Below are 25726 nucleotides of genomic sequence, written 5' to 3'. Positions count from 1 at the left end.
AATCTAACCTAATTTCTCTTCAAACGATTAAAAAATAGGAAGATTTTCCGAAAAAAATCTTAATTTTTTATTTGAATTTGATTTAAATTATATCCTGATTATATATCTCTCCAGTAGAACGTATCAAAGGCAAGTCTTGGTGCAACTGATTTTTAGTATCTTTTCCCTATTGTATTAATATTTTACATCATACCAACAGAAATTCTGGTTTTCGCGAATAATCGTAGACAATAACACTTAAAACAAACTTCGGAAAGCGAAAAAAAATCTATATTCGACCATTGTGACGTTAGTCAAAAAGAACAACATCAACTATCCAGCGCCAAAGAACTACGAAATAGAAATAGATTCAACAAAAACTTAAAACTAAACAATTTTTCCAACAAAAATGCGCTGCCCTGCAACATTAACTACAATTGATTAGGAGGCCTTTTTCCGTCTGTCCGCAAAAGCCTCTGAATCAGATACTGAATAGAGGAACAAAAATATCGTAAAACAAACTTGATTGCAGAATCTCGATTTAAGAATGCCTTTATAGCCTAGATAATAAGACAAATCTGAGCTATCTCTGCATAGAGGGATCAAAATGAGACCTTAAAAAATAACAGCAAAAACTCTTAATTCAGCAATAGCAGTCGCTCCATCCAAATCTGATGTCTATTATATATAGTTTTACCAAAAGATTAAAAATCTGACCAATCACAAAGGGTAGAGAATAAAACTGTCATCAGTTCTCCCGCAGCTAAAAACATTTTAAAAACTAGAAAAACGATAGCAAACAACGCTATCCTGAAAGTTCTTTAAAAGGCTATCACAAATATTAGTCAGCTTCCAAACCAAGCTTATTTTAGCTAAAAAGTTGTCAGCAAATAAGCACTCGAAAACTGAACATGAAACAATATATGATCAGAAATCTAAGATAACTAAGGATTTTGAAATTTATTTTTAAAAAATTGTTTCTCAAACTGTTGCTAATCGTGGGACAGTCCCAGACAAACATAATTCACTCTATTTAAAAGCAACATAATGAATTGTTCTTACCATTTAGGTCAGTTTGGATACAAAAATGTTCGACTGAAATTAACAAAGTGCGTCAAAATCACAGTAAGTTGAAGACGAGAAGAAACGCTAAATGACAACTAACCACTCAACATCTCTGGCAAACAGCGCAATGTTATCGATTTGATAGGAAAATAATTGAAAAAGAATAAAATTAACGACAGAAAAACCACATGTCTGATTCGACTCTAAAGCTTCTACTCTAATACATTTAATTTTTAAATGACTTAGGATACGGTTTCTCTAACGTCAAAAATGGTATGCAAACAAAAAATTAAGAGAAGGGATGACCAAAAATTCGAAATCCGTCAACATTAATTAAAAAATTGTTGAAGCTGCAATGAAACATTAAATGTTTTTCGAAGAATTTAGAGAGCAGTTTCTGTTTGCCCAATTTGCTGCTATAAGACGACACACTAAACACTGTTGCAAGCCAGTGGGCAAAAAACAACATCCATTGGCTAAAAAAACATTTGAAATTCGCCTCTTGATGACCAAACATCACATAAACGCACCAACGTTGGATGAATTGCCCTCAAAAAATTGTCGGGGGAGAAAATTTGATTTAGGATGAAGTATATAAGGATACATAGAAACCCTGGCAGTAGAACCTCATATTAACCAATCTATAACGGCTTCAACACTCCGCCGCTTACAATAGAAATAGCATAAGACCTTATTTTTGAATTAGAGCAGATGAGACTGCGCAAAATCAAGAAAAGTCGGGTGTAAAAAATACTCGAAAGCGAAGAAGTTCAGGAACAAAAGCGCAAAAACAATCAAGCAAACGTTTGGCATAAAAAATGAAACAGGTTTACAATAATTGCTTCAACAATGGTTCGACAGCAATTAACAAGTATATTTATCCATCGAATGCGATGAAAAAACTTAAACAAAAAGCAGACTGTCCAAAAGAGCCTAAATTGGCCAATGAACGACGTTGGGATTGAAATAAAAAACAATGGAAAAAATGACAACAAACTAATTTCCAAGCGTCTGAAAGTGCTCTATTCTGCCTGCAGTTTTATTATATTTGATTAATATGGTCATCTGAACATCTTAATTGGAGAAACAAAAAGGGTAATACCAATATCAGTAAGCTGTATACTTAAGTAAAACCGTTCAAGGCAGAAGTAAAACCGTTCAAGGCAGAGACCTCTTTATGGACATCGACGTCCACATGATCAATTAGCAAACCTAAGGTTCAGCGCACTTAAATAATACAAAACTACTGAACTTCAAGAGTGCGGCATTAAACAGATTGAGTTAATTGAAACCGACCAACAATGACAAGTTTTATTTTGATACGGAAATGCAAAGAAATTCGTACTGAAATTGCTAATAGCTATGCTGTGGAAATTTCACTTCTGAATGCTGCAAAACTGTGTGCCCCATTACTCATCCCATCACAGGGATACCGCCTGAGAACTATTTCCCCAATCACGATATGATACTTCGACTTAATTCCCTGAGGTCACAAGAGCTCGCCGCCTGAACACCATTAAGAGGGATTTGAAATTAAAAGTAACACAAAATTGAAAGTCAAATACAAAACTACGACCCATTGGCAATAGCATTAAAGGAGTTTCAAACATATTTCTCCAACTTTCCGTAAAGAATTAGGGTCACGTAGAAATAGCAACCAGATAAAATTGATTCTGGATGGTGTTTATGCAAACCATTAAGATGCAAGTTCAGAACCAAGCGGAATCTGATGGCTTACAATTTGGAAAACAATCTGAAGGCTTACAATTTGGAAAAATTTCCCGAAGAATCATTAATCGGCCGTACGTTTTTTTCTGTTTCGTTTGGAAGGATAGAACAAAGAAAACGAGGAGCAATAACTAGAATATATATGTGAATGGTACTTTGATAGCAGTTTTTTAATATAAACTTAAATGTTCAGAATATGGGGAAAATTTTAGAACTGATCTCAAATATGAATCAACAAAAACTAAGATACGCTCCAAGTAATCTTTCCAACTCTCAAAAATTAAAAACTTTTGGTATATCGAAATGCGGTCCACAGGTTAATACATTGACTGTATAAGTTCTATTTTGAACGCGGATATGTACGTATCAAATTGGCTTCGGACGCCAGCTGTCAGGGTCGAGCTTAATTAAAATTTCCAAATTTATTATGCAAACAAATACAGCTCTAAATTAGAAATATGTTGTCATAGGCAATACATTTAAAAACTTTATTACAATTCTACACTGAATTCCTGACATGGATTTGGAATATTCGGTGGACATTCAACAAGTTAAACAATAAATCCTGATGTCAATTTTGAATTGAAAAACCAGCCGGTTTTCTTTCGTCATCTTCAACTAATGAATGGTTGAGAAATGACATGCACCGCGGGATAGTCGCATAAATAGAATTTGAAAAACCTACCAAAAAACAGTCGAAACTCAATAATTTTGCCGTTTAAATTGACATACAGTGCGTAATGAAGGACAATTATTGAGCAGTATATTGTTACTGTGTCCAGTATCTACAGTTCCCTTGAAGTGAAGTTTATCTGTTGCTACAACTGGTATTTTTACTTGTGAGTGCAAAACACTAAGCTCAACTAAAGTTTAAAATTTTGCAAAACAGGTCTTAGACATAAATCTTCGTCTTCGATTTGTTCAGATATCGGAGTGAACTGGTATCCATCTCAAATTTTTTGATCTGCAGTAAATCCAGTCCAAATCGATAATGAAAAAAACTAAGATTAGCAAATAGTCTAACTGAAATTGCAAAGCAACCACCGGTTAGAAAGTAGCGGATATAGTTACAAAAACGAAGTGCAAAAACGTAAAATCCCGCCAGATTTGTAACTTAACTCATTTGACCCTGATTTTAGTCTCCATTAATGGGACTCATTAGATTTGATTCAGATCTAATTATCCTCAATTATAGGGATTTTGAAAATCGGTTTGAAACAATGTACGAGTTAAATTATTACAGGGTTAAATCAAACAGATGTTAAACAATCGGATGTGCAATATAGGTGGATAAACGAACAGGCTGAAATAACCTAACACCGTTTTCATGTCTATCAAAGTTGAAGAGCTCAGGTAAAAAACAAACATTAACAGCAAAACTAAAACTCAAAAAAGATAAGCACAATGATAATATCGAAACAATATCATATAAAATATTCATCAACAAAAAACACTGTTTCATTTTTAAAAAACGTCCGATTGAATCATGATTAAAATGCGCCAAGATGCAATCAAAACATAATTTCCACATCGATTCTTCTGCATAACGTGGCGTTTCTGTCATGACAGCAAAACAACGACAACGATGTTTTTGCATCACTAACAAGTATTCAGCTGTTCACTTGGGTTTAACTTCATTCTCTGCAACATTCCGAATGTAGACTGAGTTCTCGGGCGGGTTCTCAATGTCTCCGCTCTCGTTCATGTACGAACAGGCTATGGCTAGGGCAGATCCGTCCTCACTGAAACGAGAAACAAAACACTGATAACTAGACTATCAAACTATGTCATAACTAATAACTAGACTATTAAACTATGTAACAACTAATAACTAGATTATTAAACCATGTGATAACAACTGGAGTAATAATATTACCATATATTCAACATTCTTGAGCTTTATCTGAAAGTTAATTCTCAGAAAATTCCGAGCGTCACAAAGATTTCGTCTTTTGTTAAAGTAATCAAGCTACGCTTTTCTAGCCTTTAAAAAATCTATTACGAAGTTTCTCCTGTTGCTCATTCATTTTATAATTCTTCGAACTGTTCTAGGATATTTTCCAACTGGAAATTTTTTGCCGATAAAGCCTCTGATTTAATAGATGGAAAATGATATGGAATTAAATCCAGAAGAAATTTAATATTAATATCATCATGCCACATATCACCCTCCGCGACGGAACCGTCACCTTTCAAACAAAAACTCCTAAGCCTGTGAACAAACCTAGAGCAGGTATTTTTACTGCTAACTGTGTGAAAATCGATAGTCAAAGTCTACTAAATACAATAGCACCAGAAATAGTACTATTGCAAATAGCTAACTATGTATAATATGTTAAAATTTTGGAAGACCAAATTTGAATAAATTGATTAAGTTCTTCCAATTTTGATCAATCGTAAAGTTAATTAAGTCACAGAAATTATCCAGCATGTCTTCGTGAAAAGGGCAGCCCCTACAATAGACTCTTCCATATATAAGATGAATGTTCCATACACGGAATAGTAAACCTCATTCGGGTCCTCAAATTACCCAGATAAGGAAACTAACTATAATGTCGGTAGACCGAGTTTTTTGTTTCAGCCAGCGGATACGGTTCTAGCCAACAAATCCCCAAATCTAATCGACTAGGGAAACAGATTCTTGGAACGCAACTATATTATTATCCAGTTTCTAGTCTCTCTCCTATATTATTTATTTTCTTTTTCCAGCACTTTAGATATAATTTTACAGCATTCTGATTGGCTAATAATTATACTGCTTTATATCAAATTAAATACATATCAATTATGAATTTTATAAGCATCAGAGGATATTTAGGATTCGGCGAATCAGAGATTCGTCATACTAACTTGAATGATAGAGAGGTGACTCCAGTTGCGAAGCGGTGATACTGCACTAATCTCTTCTTGTTTCCTCCGTCCCAAATATTCACATAGCCATCACTGCCCCCTGTAGCGAAAGTGCCGAACCCTTTGTGGAAGGAGATTGCATTCACGGGGTAGACAAGCTCAGTCTTCTCTGATTTGTCAGGAACTTCTTCCTTAACCAATGCAGAAACGTCGAAATAAGGTTCAAATTTAAGGCAAACAGTTTTTAAGGAATCGTGGCAAAGTCATTAATAGAATTTTTAGTGGCCGTGCAACTCATCACATCGAAATCATGGAGCTCGGGGTAGAGGCCCCGGCGTTCAGAAAACTAAATACAGTTTATAAGGAAAAACTGTCCGTTTTGGCAAGTTCTCAGAATCAGGCAGTCAGAACGTTCTGAAATTTGGCATGTGGACTCCTCAAGACAATAGAAGAACATTCTCTAGATGACAATTTTTGATTGAATCACTCTGAAAGGCATTTTTGGCAGGTGGGGGGGGGCTTCATTCTGGGGGATTCCTCATTTTTGGAGACTTCATGTAACTTTGAATCACTTTTGGGCCATTAAGTTTATATAGCTGTATCCAACAGGGGTGGTCTAATCACTTTAGAATGAGCGGTTATTGAAAAATTTCGTCCAACTTGAGTAAGCTGAGACATCGTGAAAAATAATTCCACATTTTTAAAAACGTTTTGCATGTTTTGGTTTGTTTTGAGGAAAGCGTTGCTTTTTTCTAATAACCAGAACGTACGTAAAAATACAGCCCATTCAAAAGCAAAAGTAGTTGTATAAGTCAAGCAGAAGTGAAAAACTGACACAGAGAGAAAAACGAAAAATTGACACAGAGAGAAAAACAAAGTTTTTCGAGAAATTATGCTAAATCTATGAGATTGATGTTACAAGTATTTCCTTTGTCTTTAGTTTTTTGCCGTGCTCAGAACTGTACGTTCACTTTGTAAGTAGTTAAAATATCAATTGAAAAATTGCTGTAAAGTAAATTTATTTGAGTTATTTGAAAATATCAGAAAAGGAGTAAAGTAGGAGCAAATGTATTGGATATCCGTATAAAACAATTTTGATGAAATTAAAACAGCTTTAGATTATTAAATTAAATAAAGCTGATATTGCCCTCTTTTACTATTTCACATATGCCGCAATGTTAGCTGACCAAATAGTAAATTTTCAGGTTACTAATTAAGTCTTTGGACTGGTTATACACGTTTTTGTGTTCAACAATTGACAAACACATTAGTTTGTTTTATTATAAAATAAAAAACCGGTAAGTTGATAACGCGCGTTTAATGTTGAAAATTTGAACAAAAAACAAAGGTTAATGGACGTAGTTAAAGCAATTTGCCGCTTCCTAACAGTTCTATTTAAATGAAGGTTAAACCACTAATTATACAATTGGATCTGTAGATTTTCAGAATTTTTTAAAAGTAAATTTGTAGAAAACATCCGTTGTGCTCTTCAAAATGATTTAAAAAAAGAAACTGATATGTACGTTTTCATGGAAGCCGGCGGCTATGTGTGAGAAAAAAAGAGAGAAATCAATTGATCAAAGAAAAGAACAAAAAGCTAATAACTGGCATGTTGTGATTTTTTTGGTTTTATCGAAGAATTTTGAAAAAGAATTGCGTGGAAAAAATATATGACACTTTCTGCAGCAGCATAAAGTTTCGAAATATTTTTCTTTTATTTTTTTTCTTTTAAAGCTGAAATCAGATTTTGATTACAAATAAGCAAAAATCGAAAATTTGAATGTAGTTTTAATTGCATTAAATGAATTTACAAAAAAAGTTATTTCCGGCTGGTCAATTAATTGTTCCGTTTAAACTTACCATTAACAAAGAGATAGAAGTGTGTTTCATTGTTTTTCTAGCATATTTTAATATGTATTATGATATCAAAGATTCATTAAGAGTTTTCTGTTATTGGAATTGATTTTTCCAAAATAAAAATTATTGCATCTTAGTTTAGTTAGAATTAGTTTCATTTCTTCCAATCACTCCGTTTATTTACATTTTAACAGAATAAAAGCTTGTAATAATGTAACAATTACCGAATATTTCACAAAAATTCAATGTGATCTGGAACGAAATGTCTGAATTTATTAAGATATCAAAGTAAAGTTTATGATGACAAGAAAAACTAAAATTTGTTGACCAGAAAAAGTAATGATATTCTAAATGGACTGGTGATACACGTTTTTGCGTTCAATCAATTGAAACACATTTGTTTGTTTTATTATAAAAAAAATCAATGAGTTGATAAAAACAAAGATTAATGGACGTAGTTAAAGCAATTTGCTGCTTCCTAACAGTTGTATTTAAACGAATGTTAAACCACTAATTATACAATTGGATCTGTAGATTTTCAGAATTTTTTAAAAGTAAATTTGTAGAAAACATCCGTTGTGCTCTTCAAAATGATTTAAAAAAAGAAACTGATATGTACGTTTTCATGGAAGCCGGCGGCTATGTGTGAGAAAAAAGAGAGAAATCAATTGTTCGAAGAAAAGAACAAGAAGCTATTTACTGGTATGTTGTTATTTTTTTCGTTTTTTTGGAAAAATTTTGAAAAAGAAAAATTGCCTGGAAAAAAACTATGAAATTTTATGCAGCAGCAAAAAGTTTCGAAACATTTTCTTTTTTTCTCTTTTAAAGCTGAAGTCAGATTTTGATTACAAATACGCAAAAATGTCTTGAGAAGTTGATATTTAATGATGAACTGTATTGAATCAAAATTCATTGATGTTTGTATTGAAATTTGCCAATTTATAAATCATTTTGAATATAATATTGAATTATAAAACAAAAGATGTCGAAATAAATGATAGAATATGACAAAGTGTTAACAAGAAAGAAATAGATTAAAAAAATGAATTTATAGATATAGGTTTTGTTTCTAATGTTGAGTTTGAAACATTTTTAAAAATTATATTTATGTTGTTCTATTACAAATCACAGGTAGAAAAACTTTTTCTGTTGTAATCTTTATTTGGGGAAACGTTTTGAAAACAGTTTGTGATGGAAAAAACTTTTAATATCAATTGTACTAATATAATTCATGAAAACAAAATTTATGCCTTTAGATAAAAAGCAATGTTTTTGAAAATGAAAAAAAAATTTTAGAAGAAAAGTTAGTATCTTATCTAATTAGAAAAGTTGGAGTCGTTTCTATTTGATTGTATAGTGTGAAAGCTCGCTGTTAACTGTACAGGTTCACAGTGCTTTGAAAACTTTCGAAATTGCTGATTCCAAGTTTAAACATTCCATGTATCTGAATTTCATTTGTGTGTCCATTACTATGTTTTCCCCTTCCGCGATTTCCCGTTGAGCTCTTACGATCACCAGCTATTCGTTTTTATAAATCTCAATACAACCGCAACGAGTCTTTGTCAACGAAGTGCATTTGAGAAGGAGAGCATTAGTTTTGGGGAGACGCTTTGAATGAAAACCGTAACTTTTTCCCTAAGACGTTTTTGGCAAAACTTACACCGATTATGGATTCATATTTGAGATGTTTGCGGGGGTCATGTGATTCTTGAAAAGGGCCATCCGAACTAGAAAGGCATGTAAAAACAGCGCACATGTCCTTTATCCAAAATCAGAGTAACCGTGAGAAACGTCTAGCGACTTCCTATAGATCCATTGTCTATGTGGTGGCTGCTTACGCTAATGGAAATCAGAAGTCACTAACACCGCACATTCAGTGTGACAACTCAAGCGGTATAGAAACACACGTGCTAATTCTACCTCTAGCACAATCTGGACAGTCGGATGGAGTACGGCAATTATACAATTTCACCATTTTTGGTGAGCACTTTATAAATTCCACAAAGTCGTTCATGTTACAAAAAGTTATAATTCACGTTTCGAAATGTTAATTAATCTGTACAATTAACTCATTTTCGCAAGTCATTTTTGCAAACAATTCAAGGGCTGAATGATAAAGCCATTTCCCAGTGAGTACCGGATTATTCAATCGGTACTTTTGAGCAGATCTACCTAATTTGGAAAGACGAATCGAAAAATTAAATTATTAGCCCCAGATATATCGATGAAATTATCACATACTTCACCCCCACCCCCATCCCCGAGGGCTTTAAGTAACTTATCCATTGCCTGTTAACACCGTAGAAAATGTGACATTTAATTTTGAATAATTGTCATAATTGAACCATAATTCACAGAGTTGATAAATAACTTGACTTTTAGCTGTGGGATTTGATTTTTTTTAAGTCCGCAGCAAAAATTTTTGCCGCAATACCCATTTTTTGTGGCTATTGTTAGCTGTGTTAATTCACTTTATCTATTTAACACCGTTCTTACTTTTCATTTAAACACTACACTTTAAAAAAATTTGATGTGGAATCAATAGAACTGGGTTTTAACACCGAACAGATGCTTCAATTTAATTTATTAGCGCAGAATTCAGGACATATCTTCTCAGGATATCATTAGGTAACTATATTTTTAACCAGTTTTCTTGAATGATCATTTGAAGTGCCAATGCCAGGAAACATTTCCGGAAGAAAAACATCATCAATCTGATTGTAAATCAAAACATTTATCACTAAAATGATTTTCATTTTTCAATTTTTTGTCTTTATTTTTCTTCAATTTTTCTCAGCATATATGTAATCGCCCAAAATTTTGATGCTGCAGTGATTAAGGTTATCTGGAAAAAGAAACCAAAAAGTTAACTGATTAAATCTTTACATTAAAAACTAGTTATACTTTTTTGGTACTTGAAAATTTGGTTCAATTTTTTTCCAACTTTAAAAAGATTACTTTTGTATTCTATTTATGAACATTTTTATATTACTTCAGATTTCTAGCAAATTTAGAGTGCTCAAAACAAATCACAATTTTAACCGAAAAAATCTTGATTGAAACCGAATTAATGTGGAAACCAATTTGTTTTCCTTGAAGAAAATGAGTTCGAAACTGCAACTGTGAACAAAATCTATTTTTGAACTTTTCCGATAATTTTCGGTTGCGTTCTGAAAGACGTGACATCTAATTTGCTGTCTGCTACTTAACAAGATTTTCCGTTGCCAGCAATAGGCTTAGCAAAAATTACATACACTCAACGATGCATTGAAAATGAATTGACTTAAATGTGACTTTAAATCTTCCTGTACGGTTAAATGACAGTAAAATTTTTATTTCGTCTACAATTACCAATTGAGAACGACAAAAAATTGGTTTCCCATTTTATGACCACTGCGTAAATAACCTAATTTTTCTTTTCAATGAAAATTAGTTGTAAATATTACTTCAAGATAAATCAAGAGAAAATAATTCTCTTCTAGCGGGCTCCTGACGAATAAAAGAAAAAAATAGCAGTACCCTTTATACTGCCTTATTGAGGCAGCGCATTGAGAGAAAGTTTTCATAGTTGCTATCGCGCAACTGATCATGGCACGAAGTTTAAAAATGTCCTTTTCTAGACTCACTCCTTTTAAAAAGTTGACGCAAATGGCTGTCAATAAAACGACAATTTCATTTACTTTTTAAAAATTTTATCCTTTGAAATTATTTTTAAAATGTTACACTTTTTTAGTATCGTCATTCAAGAAGAGCAATATCAAAAGAGGAAGTATTTACCATTCGGATATGAGAAAACTAATTGTGTGGGCCAGATTTCTGAACTATTTCGAAATTGATACAGCTATTGTCAGCGATTCAATTATGGCTGGTATAATAGTCAATGGTGCCGCAATATTCAGCTTAAGTGGAGGAAAAATATCAGATTTCGCTCATCGGGCAAAGTTGAAGATTTTAAGAAATTACAAAACGGGTCATTCTAGGTTCTATTGGTGGTAATGATTTGCAGACAAAAAATGTACAAGTTATTTCAGTTCCATTGGAAGTGGGATATAAAATGTACCTCATGCAATGTTTGTTGCAGTAGAGGCGTCGAGATCTTTATGTTTGCACTATTTGTCCCGATAACGATACACAATTGGGAACTCCACGAGTTGATCTTGATGGCTTAATCAAAAAAATAGTTTACAGTGGACTCTTCACGCACAATGATATGAGAAAACTCGTCCTAAACCAAAAACAGGATTTCTTTACGGATGGGGTACATCTAGCGAAACAAGGAAGCAAGAAACTTTTGCAGGGGCCTGAGGAGTCTACGAAATAAATTTGTATGATGCCCCGACAGAAGAGATGCTGGTTTTACTAAGGAAGAGTAATAATTGATAATTGATAATAATTGATAAGTATGAATGATATTCAAAGGAATAGACATATTCTGCCTCCATCTACCTTAGTTTCTATATAAGCTAACTCGCAGCCCATTACATGTACAAAATTCGACATTTTATCTGTTGAAAAAACACAAAATGTATTCGGGTGCAGAAAAAAATACTCGTGAGAGCGAAACCGAATAGATTTATTACGACTCTTAGAAATTCGCTATTTGTTCGTCGAGAAAATTATCACAGTATCTTATATTATGCATATTTCATCAATTTTGAATGTTGTGTTTGATTCTGATAATAAAAACAATTTCCGGTGGCTGAAAGGTGTAGGTTGGTAAAGATTGAATGAAATATTTTGAAATTAAAATTATCTTAAAAGCCAGTATCACTGCTTCATTTTTCATGTCATACTAAGTCATACTAAGAAAAAGCATAACAAATAAAATTTGCCAAGAGTTTTTCGAGATCTAAATTGAATGTAGATGGGGACAAAATCAACCGATTAGAGTACAGTAAATTGAAACAGAGTTCAGCAGTTGATGTCCAATTATTGCATACATGTATTTTTGAAATGCAAGAATAAAAGGTCCCTCACTGTCTTCAGCTACTTTTTTTCAGAATAATTGCCTCTGTTTTAGTATAAAAAAGTGGATTGTGTTAATGTTATATTGAAGGTCGAGAGAGTGTAACAGGAATGACAAAAATAAGTATTAATTTTTCATTATATGAAAAATGCCTTTATGAGCAAAATTATGTGAGAATTTTTGTTCCATTAAATTTTTTCAAAACTGAATTTTGAGTTAGATTATGAGATAGGAAACAGATGTCTAATTGCTGAACTGACAATTAAAAGCTCAAATAAATCCATTTGTTGCTTTAGCATTAACTTTTTTCAGATGCGTAATTGAATATGTAACCGAAAAGGTAATTGAGAAACGATTTTTCATATATTCATCTTCTTTCTCTCTGACACTGTTAAATTTGATTCGAGATAAAGATAACTTGAAATTAGTTCACAAATCATCAATTTGTGTGAATCAATTGTTAGCAATTAACTATTAATGCAGGTTTCTGAAATGGGGAGGAAAAAGAACACTGTTCTGAAAAGAATTGCGCAGGTCAATAAATCTAATTAAATCAAATGTATGAAGATAGACTAGAGATTTTCTTGCTTCTCTACCGACTTTCCTGTTGTATTATTCAAAACGGCTGGCGAGTTAAAACCATTGAAAACACCTCTCAACCTATTTCGAATTTTAGCATTCAAAGCAAGGACAATGCCGAAGAGAAAGCTTTTCTAAATTTGTTATTCACTTTACAGGTTTCCTTCCTGGGCACTCCACGACAGATGTTTTTGGGTCTTCACTTCAAGAGAAGCTTGATGAAAATGAATTTCCCAATCGAAGGACATATCAGCAGTCTTTGTTTTCAAACAAACCAAATCTCTGTTTTCCGCTTGAGATATAATACAAAATTATTCTACCAATAAGTGGCGACTACTTATTCAAGCAAAAATTCGAAGTTATTTCTAGTATGACCTACACGAAGAATTGCAACCTTCCAGGAATGTATACTGAAAATCTCAATCAAAAAGAACCATGAACGATTCAGATATCTCCTGATGGAAACTGTTTGTTTAGCAGACTTTCTGTGATGTTAAGTGAAGTACATATGCATCTCGTTTGCGCTAAAAAATATGCGACGCAATTCCTACCTTGGCCTTTGAGCCCATTCAGTTTGAGGCGCTTCAGGGGTTGGGTTGTGGTAATGAATATAATTATTTGTAGGAATCGAAAATTCGAGAAATCTGAGTATCTGAAGCGGTATGAAAATTTCGGCCTTTAGTACTATTTTTGAAGATGGCGTAGTTGTGTTTGTTGGTTTATTAAAAAAATGGGTGATTTATAGCGCATTTTAGAAAACCCCATTGATGCATATGTCTATGATGCACAAAAATAATCATTAAGAACAACTAATTTGCACGAAAGAGTTTGGGAGCATTTCCTGCGGATTTTGCTGTCAATATACGTCAAACCACATGAATAAAAAGAGCCAGTACTCATTTCTGAACAGTCAGAAAAAGAACGCATGGGATTCATGCATCCAACTTCCAAAAAAAACACCTCCAACTCCCAAAAGAAAAGATCTTGTGTGAATTCAGGGGTCAAGACAAAACTCGAGTATCGGCAAATCATTGCCAGAAGTGTTTACGTCAATCGACGTGCTGGTATCCGTTATTACCTGAGAAACCTGAAAAACTTGATAAAAACAAAAAAACTGGTAAAAAAAAGTAAAATATAAATCGTTGCTTCAAGAGCAACGTCGAGAATATGCTAATTCTAGTTACAGTAAGTGGTCTGATTTCTGGCCCTCGGTAATCTATCAATTGGTGTTTGCAGATTCAAAACCCCAGTGGAAAGAACTTTTTTTAAAGCTACCAATTAAAATAGAAAGTTCTTGGTTATTCAAGAGAGTGAAATTGAATAGACGAAATTTGTCAAAATCATTATTTGTGCATATATCGCGAGATATGGAACACTTCAAACAGCTAATAGGAACGTAGCTAAGGACAATTTAAAAGGAGGCGGTGGAAAAATTTCCGCTCCTTTCTTTCAATTAGATGTTTTTGTGGGGCTTCTGAATTTATAGAACGAGTTGGATATATAGAACTTAATCATATTTTAAATTATATAACAGGAAGTTTCACACATTCTAGAGTCAACTGCAAAACAAATTTAGCCTGTATAAGACCTGATTTTTTAACTGCGGTAAAATTTTCGGTTTTCGAATTGGGACCTAATGTAATAGTCACAAACATGGGTCTTTGTGTTTGCTCTTGATCATATCATTCAACCGGATCAAGAAACTCAATGATTCATGTTCCAAGCAACCCATTGGTTGTTAATGTTTTTCATCCCTCAGCAAACCGTTTGGCACACTTGGTTTCTTCTCTTAGAAGTGCAACACCTGTCAAGGTTGGGTCGTTCTTTCACACTTTTACTATGAGCCAGTCTGCTGTAGGAACTAATAGAGTAGTGTCAATTACATTACACTCAATTCGTAATATGAACGTTAGAAGTGGTTACTTGTTGAGTGCATTAGAATCCAATTTTTTTTTGCATAATTGGCCCGATATATTGGAATGTCTTAAAAACGTAGCGGATGAGTTCAATATGTCTGAAGAATATGTGAAGGACTTCATTGGTGAACCAATGCATAGTTCGGACCAAATTACTATCAGTCAACAATCATCAACTTATATACCTATGGCGCAAACTATGCCACTTAAGGAATAGAAATGGAATCGAAGGAACTAGAAATGAAGAAATTTATTGTAGCGAGTAATGGTTGCAATTCAGAAGATTGTAAGCTCAGTATTCCCAAATAAATGATTTTGTCGGTTTCAGAATGTAGCTTTACTTCCAATAGTTTTTTTCCCAAGGATTTAGAAGTATTTTTTTTAAAATTTAGACCAGTGTTTTTGGGATATCGTTAGTCTAATTTAAAAAAGTTGAGAATAGAGTTGCCTTCAGAAGACTATATCCAGATAGAATTTTTATCTGAGGACAAAAACAGTACAATCACATAAAATTTTGGCTAGCAATTTCTGAAAAAAGCCTTTCATTACCGTTGAAAAGTCTGTAACTTATCAAGACTGGTAGCGATGATAGCGAAAATGAAACAAAAGATGCCAGTTCCAATAAGATTGAGGATCAGTCTTCAAACTCAAATTGCTAAGAATTTAAAGAAACCGTTTTTGATGGTTCGAGCACATCTTGTGCTGTTATTAATGGTTCTTTTGATACTGATGTTGGAGCATTAAATTCAACAAACGAAAGAAAATGGCACAAACAAGGATTGTAGATTTCTTCCAGTGCAAGTACTTTTAACGTAGTGAAATATGTTTTAGTGAGAAGTAGACGTCCCGTAAATTCAAACTTGCGGCCAAAAAGGTTATTGATATGCTTTGTAGCTAAATCAAAATCGTCTTCAGTTTCATTAGTTCAACTAGAAGCCTTGCTTTTTTCATCCATTTTTTTCACAATTAGAAGATGGTAGTTGCCCTGGTGATTTACATTTTTCCTGTACAAGGGCCAAGAAACATTTTCTCAATTTGGTTATGCTGGATTAGTTGAACATTATTGAAACCGACTGGCTGACATTTCGCTTCTAACATCATCATCATCGCAAACATAAATATAATTTTCTGTGGACGGACTGTTTATTGAATTTGCAATTGAATAATAAACATTCGAAGACTTTTTTCAAAGAGGCATACAGACACATAAAAGTTACCATCAACCGCAGAAAATATTCAAAAAAAGCTGAAATCTGTTTTAAACGACAGAGTTATGTGAGGCAGCTTTCACCGCCTATTTCAATTTCTGAAGTTAATTTTTTTTTTACATTGACATGCAAGCAAAAACTACATCCTGGTGTAGCACAATTGACAAAAACACTGCCTTAAATGGTAAAAACCAACGATTATACCTTGTTGGAGAAGTGTGCAATTATTGGTTAACCGAATTAAAAATTCTGCGGAAAATTTATTGGGAAAAGTTTATAAAATATGGGACGAGCAGAATTTCAAACAAAGGCAGGTAATTTACCTCAAAATCGGATACTCCTCTGGGTCCAAACTGGCACGTTCTGCGAAGAAATTTAATTCAGCGTTCAGCTAAGAACATTCTATCGGCGATCCACGATTTAGCAAAATCTCAATTAATTTGGTTGAAAAAATATAGCATACAAAATTTATATAACCTCTGTTTAGATACACACCTATTGTTGTGCTAAAAGCTCCTATCGTTGCCATAAGCGTGGAAACAAAATTAGTAGGACTCCCCACATCCGCAGTCACACTATCATTGATTAATGAATGTCCATCAACAATATCCATTTGAGGTTTCAGTATGTCTCAATGAGCTCGAGTATGTGAATAACGTCAATATATCTAATCCTCAGAACCAGGGAACTTTGAAATGTGAAAAAATTATGTATGCAGCAGAACAAGAGCAAAATTTGCCTATATCGGTGCCTTCATTTGCCTTAATAAACTCTAGTACAAAGTTACTTTGCGTTATGTTCAAGTTCCAAGCAGTAGCGAGGGTAAAATGCTTAGTTCATCAGATGGCAAAAGTTTTAGATTCCGCACCGATGGAACGATGAATTTCAAAATAAGAGCATGGCTAGTGTTCGATTTGCAATCGATCATGAAAAAAACTCTAAGAGTAGAATCTGTACATTGACGATAAATAATATAGAATGTGTTCAATTTAAGAATGCTACAACGGAACAAACTTTTGTAGTTGGCATTTCATCACAGAAGAATACGGAAGAAGGCATTATCCATCAAAAGTTGACTAACCTTCCGGAGTTTAGAAAACCCACTTATAATTATTTAATAATGTTTGGGGACACAAAAAAAAATTCAATGAAAAGATGAACCGCATGACAGCATTTAGTTTACGTCCACCTGAGCTTTTATGTATGACTAAGGTGAAGCTTTATTATGCTTTTCGTAAGCGAAAAAAGCTAAGTAACTTTAGTGAAATAGTAGGAAGGTTCAATGCAAATTAATCAACACCATGTAATATTCAAGGTAACGCTGTAAGGTTTAGATCTGCGGCATACAAACTTTTATCCGTACTTCCAATTTTGACATTGACTGACTGGATCTTGATAGATAGGTTTTTAAAAGACACGCTTAATTCGGATTTTATAAGAAACTGGTTGTCAAGCAACGGCTCTGATATACTTCCCAAAATTGTGTTCCGAAGCACTCCTAAAGATGAGCTCAATTTGTTGATTTCCTTTCTACTAAGGTTTGGAAAATTTCACAGAGAAATAGATCGGATGTATTCGTGTGAATTGAAAGATAGCTATCAGAAAACAACGAGAATCATACCTTCGAGAAATATATACCATTCCTTAGATGTGAAATGCTGGGTTGAAAAAAAAACATTAAGGAAGAATTAGTCTTTTTTACCCGGAGGCACGACCAGACTTTCAGCTAGGCTGATGTCTGCGAGCAGCAATTTTTCTTGATTATTTGGACTAGACTCAGAATTTTTCCCAATCTTAGTCTTTCCCAAACTCAGTCTTTCCCAATCCTATGATTTTAATGAGGATATTCATTCCACAACGATGCAATCGGTCGAAGATTTTTTGAGAGTCTCTCAGGAATCAATGTTACTTAGAATAAGACAGCTCGGTATAGCTAATTAAGGTCCTTCAATAACACTTTGGAAACCAAAAACTGAACCTGGAGGCGAGCAGGGACAGTTCCTTTCTTGAACAAAAATCTGTGTTTAAAAAAATCAAAAGAGCAGTCATAAAGAAGTTCTCGGGAAAAGACTTCAAGAGACACCAGGTAATACTTGGAAATCCAGGAACAGGTAAACCCTATTTGGGCGGTATGGTCTTAGTCTTGTGCAGTTGCAGCAATCTAATATCATTTGTCACAAGTTTGGCTTCCAGGTGAGCCGAACAACTGTCGGGTGAGCATATTCATGGATTTTTAAAGATATCAACAAAGAATAAGGATTCAACTTCACTGTCAAATGAAGCACTTACAAAACTTAATAACGATCACAGGCTACGGTTTCTGTTAACAAATTTGAAGGCACTAATAATATAAGAAATTAGTTTTAATAAATGCCCAATTGTGGTGTGTCATGGACTTAACTATCCGTGGTTTAAAAGACTGATGAATCTTCTGGTGGAGTTCTTGTCGTTGGTAACGTCGAGATATAAATTGAGAAAATTACGAGATATAAATTGTTTCAATCGTATTCTTTTTTATTTTCTTTCGATTTCCATTGTCTGGGGCATTTTGAAAGAATGGTTAATCCTGAAGAGCAGGAGTTGCTCAGATCATTGGAGAACAGGCCAGTATCAAAGGAAGAAATTGTGAGGGTTATTGAAATTGAATCTAGATGTTGCAATTTTCCTGAAATTTGGAGTCAGATATCAGATTTGTTAATAATGAAAGTGTTCGGAAGACAGTTGCAGAGCAGGAAGCATTGGAAAACTATTTTGACACTATTCGTGAAAAAGGTGTACCTTTATTAATTAGTTAGGCAAAAGACTAGATTTTCACTGAAGGATCGCATATAAGGCGTCAATCTGATTCACGGCAGGTAAGACAGTTTTTGAATTAGGCAATAAACGAGAGTCAAAGGTTCTCTTCCAACCGTCGTGCGTTTTAAGGTCCACACAAAAGATTGAGGGCCTGCAGCAGGGACAAATGTGTTATCCATTTCAAAACAACTGAAAATGAAACTTTTATGTTTGTTGCACCCATTTTGAGTCAGTTACGGAAAATATTGCAGCTACGGAAAATATTGCGACAAATGAGTACCGCTTTTGGGACAGAACTAAAATCAGGAGAAAAGCAGGTTTTTTAGAGACATATTTCAGAAATTCTGTACGGAGAATTCAATTTACTCTAGCAAATTACGCGTCCTTAACGCAGTTCATAAATTGATGGGCGATACATTTTTTTAAGCCGGCGAAATCAATTTCAAATGTTGAGCAAAAGTCATCACTCTGGTTAATATCGCAAATTTATGTTTTAGTTAGCCGAGTGAAACATTTAAACCAGCTGTATTTTAAAGGCAGCAAAGATGAGACTCAGCACGTTATTAGACCAATTTTAAGAAAAAAGTTAACCTGAGGAACGTCAGTTCCACCTTTTTTCCAGTTTGAAAAACTCTTCAAAACTAAACTGTAGTCCGGCAGAGATTGACTCTCCTTGCTATTTGAGACACCACTTTGAAGTACCAATCACACCAGGTGGATATGTTTTTGTTTTAGTAAGTATCAAAGTAAAAAATGTGAACAAACTTTGTTTCGCAATGCTCAGATTAAGAGGACACTCTTAGGAGAGTGAACTCAACTGAATCATTCACCAACAAGTACTTATTTGGTAATCAACCATGGGCGGTCAGGTCTGTTATTTGAATTTTCAAGACTCCGATGATCGACTGGCAGTGTTTAGGATATTAGATGCATTGTACTTGCGTCACGCCCACGAAAACCTTTTTGATTCAAAAACAGACGTCAAGCAGAGCTTGCTCATATAATTGATTTAAGACTATGCGTGTGTGTGTGTGGAAAAATAGTGCAAGCTGTGAGATTCTACATTAAATATAGAGAAGTGTTATCTTTTTGTTTTGTGATTGCTGCTTTTCAGCAACTAACAGTTAAAAGTGTTACAACTGAATAACTTCTATTGGCTATAATACAACATGATTGTATTACGTAGTAGGTAATAGTCCTGAAAGAATAAGGAGCAGCTTTCGGGCAACCTAAGACGGATAGGATATTCTTCTGTTAACTTGTAATAACTAAAAGCAAAACAAAAAAAATATTATACATGTGTGTGATAAAGTCAGATTCAATTTATATTAGAAAGTATGATACGTTAAACTATAGATATATTATCTGGTAGGCAATAGATACTGAATCTTATTAGTGAGTTGTAGTTAGTGCAAATTAACGTAACAAATACATTTCGTTTTGCAGCCATACTTTCTGGAGAACTGCTGAACCCCTTCTGTTTGTCAAAACTTGTTTCCACAAACAGAACTTGAGCTTAGTAAAAAAATATTGATCTTCTCACAATATCAGAACTTTTCATTATTGTTATGAAGTCGTAATCACTCTTCCATACTTATAATCTATACAAGACAAAATAGTTCAACAGGTCAACTCTGAAAATTTTGCATTTTGGATTTATTTGATCGGTAGAAAAGAGCCGCGCATAATTAAGAGTAAATGTATTTTGCAAAATTGACGCACTTTGCTTTTGACAACCTCAGTATGGCACAAAAGGAACTCAAAAATTTAGTATCAAAAAGCTTCCCAGACTTAATTTCCTTAGAGCGGAAAGCAATTCGTTGCCTGATACCCACAGTTATTCTCCATGCATCTAAAAGTGTTAAGAAAATGAACACATGGCAGCCAAATAAAAATGGAAGAGGCATGATGTCTGAATCGCTTTGTTGTCATCGTTTTATAGTGTTGGGATACCGGAAATAACACAAGTTATGTTATGTTTTACAGAAAACGCAAGTCAAACCCATGTGGTCCTTAAATGGTCACCAAGTATGTACCCAGGGTGCTCTGTTTGGGTCATAAAGCCGCTAATTCAATCTTTCATTGAAGACAACCCAGTTGTTCTCAAAGAACAACTGATACCTTTTGAAGAGTAGACTATGTATCAGAGAAAAGTTCCGCCACCAGTTCCCCCAAACATGACAAAAGCACAATTTACTGGTTTTAATTTTGTATCAAAAAGCATTCACTTGCGATCAGCTGTTCTCGTTGATGGAAGTTGCAACGGCACTTTTGTGATTCTCAAACTGAAGCTAAGCCATGCAGCTGCAGTACCTCAAATATCTACAAGAAGTGGGTGTTACAAGTAATGATAGACTGAGATGAATTAGAAAACATGAAAAAAATGATGTGAGTATAACCTCCATGCATACAACAGAATGGTTTATTGACCGAAGAGCTATGATACTTCCTCTGTGTGACAATAAGACGAACACAACTGAAATGGAGGATAACGTACGTACATTAAAACATTATTTGCAAAAAATCAATATGAGTAAATGAAAAATAGATAACTATTATTCTAATTTTACGGAGTATGACATTAAGGAACTTAAAAACATCATTGATGTTTTTGGTTAATAAATTACAATGAACTGTTAGTTTATTTTATATTTTCAAACAGGTACAGCGGCTGGTTGAGGACATCAATAACAATCAAGGATTCCGGCTGGTTGATGCCGGCTGTTAACGTTGAGGGTGTGACGCAGATGGACTTTCGCCTTAATTTTATGCACCAGATGGGGTGAGTGAAAATCAAAGCGAACTTCTGCATAAAGGCAACGGCACGGAAAAAAAGTATAGCTGGCTATATAAAAATCTTTTCAAAAAGTTGAGTCCAAACAATAAGAAAATAAATTCACTGTTTTTAAGGCGGTAACGCAGAGAGCAACTTCTCTGAAATCTCCCAGTTCACCTACGATTTTGTTGCCGTCAGCCTCTCCAAACTCAAATAACATGTCAGTTTTCAAAGGAATACAGCAGCCTGCAACAAGAAATCGTGAAGAAAACCTTGCAGGGAAATCAAGGAAGAGACGATATAGTGATCAATAGCGTGGTAACGAGCATGGGAAGGTTTAAATTAAAACAATCTAACAAAAATATGAAAATCGTTGTCGCTTTTCGACAGAGTGTTAAAAAGAACTAAAAATACTAAGTTTTTATTTGCTGAGCAAATATTTATTATATAAGTAGTCAAGTCTTTGTTTCACGGGCATTCATTTGCAGATAGGTAATCTAAGAAATTAAGTATGCTGCTGATATATGGAATTCATGTACTTTATATGTTAAGGGCAGTATAATTTATAGAGTTGTATCCAACATGGGCAGTGAAATCTTTTGCAGTTATCTAAGTAAATGAAGTACACATTTCGACCAATTGAAGAAAAATAAGATTTAATGAAAATTGTCGTAATGTTCAAATTTGAAAAATTCTGAGGAGACTGTGATTAATTTGCCCGTAAAGACAACTGAAAACTATAACGCTTTAAAAAAACAATTAATTGTTTAATTTGGATATAAAAACAAAATCATCGTAACAGATGAAGAAAACTAAGGTATTTTAAGAGGCATATCTATACTATAAGATCAAAGATCTCATTGTATAAAATGATGGTAGTTGTTTTGCATTTCTCAATCAAATGTAAGAGATTTCGCCAATTTGATTAACTGGAAGTTACAAAAGATCTTGAAATAAACACAGAGAAGACTAAAGGCTTAGCCAGTAACGATTTATCTGTAAAATGACAGTAATTGTTTTCGAATTCTAGATTGCTTGCAGATTTTTTAAAAAATTGGGTCAACTATTCTTAGCAAATGATATTGGGTCAACGACAGAGATGGCGGAATGGTTTCACAGTAATCCGTTACCGTATTAGTTATCAAAAAGAGGAACAAAATCTTTTTGGGATAACAGATGTACAAAACCCACCATTAAAGTTGGAACTTTGAACGCCGTCAGCAAAGAACGACAAAGAAGACTATTATCCAAATATTTTCCAAAAAGATCTAATGATGTCTGGTAGCTTAATTTGGATATTGTTTTAATTAAAACGGAGTTAGAGCAATTGTAAAACATCCTCTATTTGGAAAAATAACTAAACAGATGAATCGGAAAATATTTCAGGATTTGGTTTTCATTAACTGTATGTCAGAAATGGAGAGCATGCAAAAAATATGTGAAAACGTTTGGAAAGTTGTCCAGTTAGATTTGATATGGAACAAATTAAACAAAAATATGCTCTAAGACAAGCAAAATTGTATTTCATCAAAAACAAATTGGTTATTTTTCTTTGAAAATATTTCTTTTGAAGACATTTTCACAGGAAAGAAAAATTGACCGAAAGGACCTATTGTGTGATTTTGTTAAATGCATACTGTTTACTAAGCTATATTTTTGCTCGGGGATTCTCCCTTTGAGAAAGCTGTCGTTAAATCCTAACAAAAAGATTCGTGGTCGAAAGTAATATTTTATCCATCTAATTCATTTATTTTTTTCGGTATTACAATTTGAAGGAACGACTCAATGGGGGCAAAAGTCAGAACGTTTGTGCCCAGTTTAAACATGGTCGGCAAATTTCTGGAAATTAGCCGCCGTTGGCCCACTTGACGCACATTGGGACTGAAGCAGAAAAAAAGATAGCAATTGACAGAATTTTTTGAAGTGTCAAAATTTGGTGTGCAAATTCTGCATATTCGGTTGGAGTCTAAAATTACACCTGATTCAGCTTCTGAACTGAAAGCTATTAAGCATAATACTTATGTCAGCTGAAAATCGCTTTAATGAACTTTGATAACCTAATGCACTATGACTAAAAGACCGCGAGTTATAAGCTTCTCCTGTTTTTCTTATCTTTTGATTTTGCTCTTTTCAATTTGACCTTATTGACTATTTTATTTGACTACATTGGGTAATTCAATTTAAGAAAGAATTTAAATCCCATTTAGTTTAAACAGTGAGTGAGGTAACTCCGAAGTCAGTCAATCATCTGAACAGCAAAACAAATGATTATTACGATACGAAAAGAGAAACAGTTTCGCAAATTTAGAGAAGCAATAACGTCAATCGAAACGTAAAGACTTCTAGGAAAATAATGTTAAATACCGTTCTTTAGCAAATGTGCCGCAGATTCGTTTCAACTTTCTGATGTCAAATTCCTCAAAACCAAAGTGATAATTCTTTGATTCTGCACATGAGGCTATAAATAACATCAATAATCATAGTTGACGACTCGAGCTCAGAAAAAATGAAATTGACAAAATTCCCAAAAAAAAATTAGAAAAAGCTATAATATGATTGCAAATTCGTCTTTTATTACTAACAAAATATTCATATATTTGTCATCAAATCCAATTCATCCTTGTAAAAGTATAAGGAAGAAAAAAACTACATGCCAACAGCAATCAATTTGCACATAAAAAGACACAGAGGAAGAAACGACCAAAACGCTTAAGAGTCTTTAGATGTCCAATTATCTCGCTGAATAAATAAAGCCAAAAATGTTAGGAAGATGTCCTCAAAAACCAAATTTACGCCGCAAAAATCTATCTACTGACAAAGAAACAAGTTTGAATTTTTTTATTGGCGCCTAAAGATTGATAAAGTCGAAAAAAGACAAGAAGTTTCACAAACTTAATAAAAAGGAAATATTTAAAGAAAAGTTGAAAAAAGTCCTCATATAAATATCTTCTGAACATTTTAGTTGTCATAAAAACCCTTAAAATAGAAAAACTGGCCTCTAAAGATCGAAAAACAAATGGCAATATTCAAAAACAAAATTGCTTTACTTCCTCAATTTAAAATCTTCAAACTATTTAGGTGTCACAATATACCAACCAATAATTATCTTAAAACCAACGGAATACTTCATTGGCCCCTAGAGACCGAAACACTCAAGAAATAACTATCATCAAAAACCATTGAGATTGGCAAATTTTAAAACTTTGCTAAAATCCATCAGATTAATATCTTCAAAACTATTTAGTTCTCACAAAAAAACATCTCAGAAAACATATTCAAAAAGCTTCATCGGCCCCTATAGACCAAAAAACTTAAAAAAAACGACAAATACTTTTCAGAAAACACGAAATTGGAAATTTTAAAAAAATTGCTAAAATTGCTCGGATTTAAATCTAAATTGAAAATTTGCCACAAAAAGTTTATCCATCCAAAGTCCACTCTTTGAACCCATGAAAAGCTCCATTTGCGTCTAGAGACCAGAAACTCTAAAATTGAAAAAACGTTCTAAGAAAATGGCAAAATTGCCCATTTTTAATGAACACTCGCAGGAATTCCTCATATTGAAATAATGAAACTTAATTTCTGGTCACCTAAGAATACTCAGTAACCCATATTCAAGCTGTAGAAAAGATTCTTTAGCGCCTAAAGATCGAAAAACATTGAAAAATATCAAAAAAAATTCCGAATTTTTGTAATTAAGTTTGGATTACCAAAACAGATACATAAAAAAGATTGCTGAAAATCATATGTAGCTGAGAGAAGACTACCAGGAGAAAATTGAACACTCGTTTAGGCAAAACTCAAAAATAGACAAAAAAGCATGAAAAACAGATGACAATTTTGTGATCAACAACTCCAAAAAGGGACTTTTCACCTTGAACTCAGACTCTGCTAGCAACTTCAGTACATTTAACACTTAAAAGACTAGTAATGTCCACTGAGGGCATCTACTGCAACTTAATGCCCACCGAGCTATACCAGTTTATCCGGTTTCGAAAGCTAAAAA

The 25726-nt window shown here is 33.6% G+C and overlaps 1 protein-coding gene across 1 annotated transcript in view; it reads right to left on the bottom strand.

Moving 5' to 3' along the window:
- Positions 1-4139: 4139 nt before the first annotated feature.
- LOC142353417 (mitotic checkpoint protein BUB3-like) overlaps positions 4140-25726 on the bottom strand; it is a 405546-nt gene continuing 383959 nt past the window's right edge. Inside the window, exons 6-7 of the mRNA XM_075405651.1 lie at positions 5623-5813; positions 4140-4514 (exon numbers count right to left, since the gene is read on the bottom strand). Of these exons, the coding sequence (XP_075261766.1) occupies positions 4391-4514; positions 5623-5813 (315 nt within the window). The 3' untranslated portion in view covers positions 4140-4390. The remainder of the gene's footprint in view (positions 4515-5622; positions 5814-25726) is intronic.

The sequence above is a fragment of the Convolutriloba macropyga genome, chromosome 14 (assembly GCF_964194025.1).
Source record: "Convolutriloba macropyga chromosome 14, txConMacr16.3, whole genome shotgun sequence".
NCBI classification, from domain to species: domain Eukaryota; kingdom Metazoa; phylum Xenacoelomorpha; order Acoela; family Convolutidae; genus Convolutriloba; species Convolutriloba macropyga.
Note: the sequence above shows the minus strand (reverse complement) of the source record. Positions and strands in the feature narration are given on the sequence as shown.